Source organism: Camelina sativa, chromosome 7 (assembly GCF_000633955.1).
Source record: "Camelina sativa cultivar DH55 chromosome 7, Cs, whole genome shotgun sequence".
NCBI classification, from domain to species: domain Eukaryota; kingdom Viridiplantae; phylum Streptophyta; class Magnoliopsida; order Brassicales; family Brassicaceae; genus Camelina; species Camelina sativa.
Genome location: NC_025691.1, coordinates 17,287,414 through 17,293,671, shown reverse-complemented (window position 1 = coordinate 17,293,671; position 6,258 = coordinate 17,287,414). Strand labels below are relative to the sequence as shown.

The 6,258-nt window shown below is 45.6% G+C and overlaps 1 protein-coding gene across 1 annotated transcript; it reads left to right on the top strand.

Annotated features, from left to right (window-relative positions):
• On the top strand, positions 22-372 carry LOC104704698. Its single transcript, XM_010420739.1, has one exon. The coding sequence runs from the start codon at positions 22-24 to the stop codon at positions 370-372; it is 351 nt and encodes a 116-aa protein (XP_010419041.1).

The window sequence follows — 6,258 nt, the reverse complement described above, 5'->3', positions numbered from 1 at the left end:
AGCGCCCATGAAAGGAGGAAGATGCAACTGCATGAGCTAGAGGAGATTAGGCACCTCGCCTATGAAAACTCAAAACTCTACAAGGAGCGTACCAAAGCCTACCATGACAAGCGGATCCTCACTAGGACCTTTGCTCCTAATGATCAAGTCTTGTTGTTCAACTCTAGGCTGAAACTGTTTCCCGGAAAGCTAAGATCACGATGGTCCGGACCCTTCACCATCAAGGAGATTAGACCATATGGGGCTGTTGTGTTGCTGGACACAAAAGGAGGAGAATTTGTGGTGAATGGACAGAGGCTGAAGCCATATCTTGCCGCCTCTGAGCACGCAAGGGGTGAAACCTTCGCCCTAGGCGACCCTCCTATTGCCTAAGGAGCTTCCAAGTCAAGCTAACGACTTAAAACAAGCGCTGGGTGGGAGGCAACCCACTAGGTATATATTGCTGAGTTTTTCTTTTTCTTTTTAGGATTTGTTTCTTCTTTTTTCGGTTTCAGGAATGTTTGAAGAAGACGCGGAGCACATGCTCGCAGGACGCGAGCAACCCGAGCACATGCTCGGCGAACTGAGAAAAAAAGAAAAAAAGAGAGGAGCGATTGGGCCAGGTAAGTTCAATGCAATTCTTTGGCTCAGGCCCACCAGGCCCAATAGCCTACCAACTCGCAAAACCCTCCTCTCTTCTTCTTCTCCTTCTTCTTCTTTCTTTCTTATTTTCTTCTTCTCGTCGCCGTCAACCTCTCCTCAACAACAAAAGCCAACTTTTTCAGCTATAGACCGATTTCTGTGATTTTTGAGACTATATTGCATTATTTTCTACCACCATCATCAATCTCTAGTCCATTTAAGCACACACTCAAGGTACAAAATGGCCCCTAGACGCTCCACCTCGAGAAGAAAGAGCACAACTAAGAGACCAACCGACGATTCACAATCATTCCCGTGGCCACGGTGCGAGGGAGAACCGTTCAACATGAACGATGACTCGTTACCCGCCGAGTCTGACATGGTTTGGGATCAGAGGGACGCCAACCAATACAACAAGCTGTTGTCCGTAAAGATCGAGCCCACCCGCACTCTTTGTGATGACACGCTCAAGATGCTTGGCTTGCACGACCAAGTCTACCAGATATTCTGCCAAGCGCGTGTTGGGATCTTTACCACTTGGGAGGGAGACTTATACCCTGACTTGGTCCGGCAGTGCCTCGCCTCCGCCACACTCACACACGCTGACCCCGAGAAGAAATCCATCGCTGGCGCCACATTCTCTTTTAAGGCCAGCGGGCGCCGTTACGAATTGCCCATGCATGACTTCGTCCTCCATTATGGGTTCTATCTTGAGGACGAGAACATGAGCTTCCCGAGGAAGTTCCCAGAGGCAGCCACCTTTTGGAGCTTGATAGCTTCGGGGCCCTACCGCTCCAACAGGGCCAGCCAGACGAGCATCTGGCATCCCGCAGTCAGGATCGCCTCCCGCGTCTTCAGCAACCTCGTCTTCAACCGCGACATCGGGAACAAAGTCCACCACGACGACTTGGTGATGTTGTACTTGGGGTGCAGCTTTTTGACACCCGCGGCTCCCGGAGCACATGCTCTGTTTCCTGGAGCACCTGCTCCATCTGATGTGCGGTGCAACATGGCTATGCACTTCGCTGAGATGATCTGTGCTGCTAAGCACAAGACTTCTGGCCGTACAGAGAGGATTGGCAGCCTTCTCACTCATCTCTTTGAGCACATGCGGATCGATCTGACGAGGTATTCTCGTGTAGAGCAGAGGGAGCGCATTGACATACAGCATCTGGTCCACTCCCGAGTCATCCAGTTAGCCAACCCCTTCTACACATACCGGTACGGTGGCCCTGACGGTAATCAGAGGAGCATTCGCCTCCCAGCTCCTGAGCTTACGCAGCTAGCCACGGTGGATGATCTGCGTTTCTCCTGCTCCCCACTGCTTCTGGGAGATGTTCCCCCTCCACCTACCCAGTTTGATCCACCACCAGCGGACTTTGCTAGCTCATCCCACCACCGCGAGGACAGCATTCCACCATTCACATCATCCGATCCTCAAGATGAGTTTGATCTCCCACCGATCTCTTATGAGCCCGATACCGCTGATTACAGGAGATGGATGGTCGAGTCGCAGCAGAAGAACAACAGCTTGATGCGGCGGATCCTGATGGCACTATCTCGCGGTTGCTGCCACCACACCACCGCCGCCGCCGACCCAAGCCCCCCAGTGAGACCACCACGTCGGAGGCGCCGCCTTGCCCGTTCGGAGAGCGAGAGCCCAGACGATTCCGACGCCTGATCGCGGTTACACACACCATCACTGTCCTATCCGCCTTATTTTATTTTCATTTTTATTGTTCTCTTTATTTTTCTTCTTGTCTAGGTCTCTCTTTGGCTTATTTTCACACCGGAGACGGTGTGAAGTAAGTCCGGGGGAGGGTCACCTATGACCTTTGTTTTCTTTATTTTTCTTTTTATTGAGTCAGTTTGTCATGTGAGTCGAACCAAAACTTGTGGGAATTAGGACCGAAATCTGTGATGTTTTTAACCATTTGTGAGTTTGACCGTTTTTCCTAGTGACCATTGTTGCAGAACTAAGAGTACAGAGACGAGCTAATACCTCTTCACATTCGGACCCTTCTCCTGGCCAGAAAAGCTTCATCCCATTAAGGTTTCACCGGAAAGACTTAGACTCTACTTTATTGGAACCTAACCGGATTTAAATTCTTCTCGTTTTGGGCATTAGGATAGGGAACGTGTCACATATTCAGGACTTCTTATTCATTTTGCCAATCTTGCTGATCCTGAATAGCTAGCTCATTTTAAGTTAGTACCCACCCCGAGCCTAACCTCCTTTCAAACCACTTGCACTTGTATTTTTGTTTTCTCATTCTGTGCAGCTATGTGCAAAACGGTCGGGGAGAGCAGGACTGACACAATCTCTAACTCGCTCTTGCTGGAGAACCAAAGAGGAAAAAGCCGGACGGACAGAGCACGTGCTCCAACCCAGCGAGCACCTGCTCCGAAATTATATACATCCGAGTCCGCGAGTTGTTTTGAGCAGAGAGAGAGCCTAGGATACGGTCCGCATGCTCCAGGGGCAATATCAGAAGAAGATCCCCCATCATCCTTCATATCATCTAAAAAAAAAAAAAACGTTTAAGGATGATGGAAAGGGACCAGAGCTAGTGTTACACACCCCCGAGCATGCGTTGTACCCTGAGGAGAAAAGAGAGGCTGAGTTTGAGAAGATAAGAAGAGGAGAGTGATTAGAGGTTGTGGACATCAATGAGTCCACTCTCCCTTACCATTTTGTGCGATATCCTGCATCTCTTTCGAAGTAATGGTAACCCCTAAACACTCTATAGCTCCACCATTAAAACAGCCTTTTATCTACCAAGCCTCGATTTCACTAGCTTAATGCCCTTAATGAGAAGCTCACGCCAATTTTAATTGAATGTAAAGAGTCTTTGTCTGGAAAGTGATCTTTTTCTGGGTTTGATTGCCAATTATGGTTCTGGTTTTGGAGATGTTTGCTGGAGAAGTTTGTGGTATAGCTTGTTCTAACACATGTGGTCTGCAGGTCATGGTCTACTCACGGTTTCTGAGATTTTTGCGAGTTCCCACCTTGGCTCTCTTGGCGCTTGGTTTGAGTTTGTTTGAGGACAAACAAAGATCTAAGTCCGGGGGAGTTGATATGTTACGGTTTTGACTCACTTTGACCCCGTTTATTTGATAGTTTTGTAGTTGTTTGAGTCCTTTTCAGGTTATAATAAGAGGCTAGGAAGCTAAAAGCAAGGATTGGAACAGCAGGAGCAATCGGAGCAGAAAGGAGTTGAATTGGAGCAGAAAAGCTGATTTTAGACCCAGGAGCACATGCTCCCGATTTCCGAGCACATGCTCCCAACTCTACGGTTTTATGACGACACGTGGCAAGCATCTAGGCGCCGATTCCCTGCCTAATTCCCCTTATTTTAGGCGATCCTTTGTGAGAGAAAGAGGGCTGAGATCGCTTTTTAATAGGGAGATTTGAATTTGGAATCTTTTCTTATTTTTCTCTACTTGTATGCTATTTAACCTAGGGTTTTAGGAGAGAGATTTGGACCTGTTTCGTTTGGTTTTTGAGCGACGCTTTTGTGAGAGGGAGAAGAGCGGCTACCTTGTGAAGCATTCTCTGAACCCTTTTTATTTTTATGTCATTGAATTTCTCATCTTTTGCTATGATTCATTTCTCTATGTCTGAGTAGCTTTCTTGCTAGATTAGGGGTTTCATGGGTTAGCAACAGAACACAAATAGGATTCTATATAATCGATTGTCTTCACTATTGTTAGTCTTAATGCTTAGGTTGATTTGATCACCCAATCTATGATTTTAGGTTTATCTATTCATCAAAAGTGTAATGGGTTGCTAGAAAAGACATTAGTGGGCAAATTATCCTAGACCTGCGAAAGTTGATGTGTAGGTGATTTGTGAACATATCATTCCTGTTCTTTAATGCTTGTCTGCGATTCTGGGCTCAAACGACAGTTTAGGGTTTATGGACCGCCGAGCATGTGCTCCGGATTTCTGAGCACGTGCTCCGCGTTTCCGCACAGAATCGATCAGATAGAGTTATTGATACCACGACAATGGATCAGTTTATATTTATGTTTGAGTTCTAGACTGATACTTAATCTATGCCCTGAATAGTTGTTTAGTTGTTATCTCTGAAACTCCTGAGAATTACCCCCGATCTAGTGTTTTGTTTATTGCCTTTTTATATCGTTTTTAATCGCTTAATTGTTACCAAAAACTAACTTTGAATTGTCTTAGCTTGAAATTGAACCAATAGAACCATAGAGTAAAACTTGGTCTTCATGGGATTCGACCCCTAAGTACTACTTCTTTGCTGTGCACTTGCAGTAGGAAAATAGGGTTTAAAAACTCTGTCTATCATGAAGCTTACTGGCAAGGAAAGACATCAATTGCTGAATCTGAGTCGTAAACAAATCTCCAGTGACTGCACCAGGATCACTTGATGCATCCTCAAGAGGAACATTCACAACAAGAGGAGATGGCTTGTCAGTTTAGACATTTGGCTTAAAACTAGTAGGATAGTCATGCTTCTTCCAGCACTTATCCACAACATGACCTGCTTTCCCACAAAAAATACAATGTGGACAATTGCTTCGCTGATAGGTAGGACTACTTGCATCTAGAGAAGTAGGAGCCTGAGTTGGTTTACTAAATCCTTGAGACTGTGACTGAGACACCTGAAAAGCAGCAGTACTGAGATCACATGTGGCAGAGACTGTTACACTCTTCTGGCTGTCATCTTGGTCCAAGAGATTGTAAATCTCATAAAGAGAAGGAAGGCTATTCTTCATCAAAAAGAGATTGTGAAGATTATCATAAGAGTCATTGAGCCCCGTCAGGAAATCTATGACCCGATTAGTCTCCTTTTCTGCAAGAAGATCCTCAATGGTATGAGGTGTTGTTTGAATGTTGGAAAGTTCCTCCCACAATATCTGAGTTTGAGTATGATAAGAAGACAGATCCATGATGCCTTGCCAGAGAGAATGAAGTTGATGATGCAGCTTGTACAGTCAAGGCAAGTTAGACTTGTGAAAGCGTGTATGAAGATCCTTCCAAATGTCAGAAGCATGCTTGATATACAAGATGCTGGAATAGATATTTTTAGAAACTCTGTTCATTAGCCATGATTACCATACTGTTGCAACGACACCAAATCTTAAAATTTGGATCATCAGCCGCAGGCTTCACAATAAATTCATCGAGAAAACCTAGTTTGTTCTTAGCTTCGTGACTAGTCATCATAGCAACCATACAAACACTGTAATTATTCCCATCCAAAGGTTCTTATGCTAAGACTAAACCACGGTGATTTGAGCTATGCAAATGATATGGAGAATAGATATTATCCGTCGAATCAGATACCTCAAACGGTTCGCGAGGAGGAACAATTAGAGATTGGCGAGTATCCGCACTATCGGACTGATCAGACCGCGATTCACCAATCCCGAAGCTTCGCGAGGTTTGGATGACTCGTCGTGGCCTCTAGGTGACAACACCGTGTCGGATTCTGGTGAATATGGTACAAGAGAACGATACTTCGACTTACAGTTGTGTTTTCCCATTGAAATCTGAGTCGACTTCTCGAAGAGAGATGAAAAGACGATACAGAATCAAGAGAAGAGTAAAGACGAAGCAAAGAGAAGCTCAGATGAGCTGAAATTGTAGAGAGACGGTGAAAA

Bases quoted from the DNA above. Each gene is read 5' to 3' on its own strand.
- LOC104704698 (XM_010420739.1), top strand. From the start codon at position 22: ATGCAACTGCATGAGCTAGAGGAGATTAGGCACCTCGCCTATGAAAAC.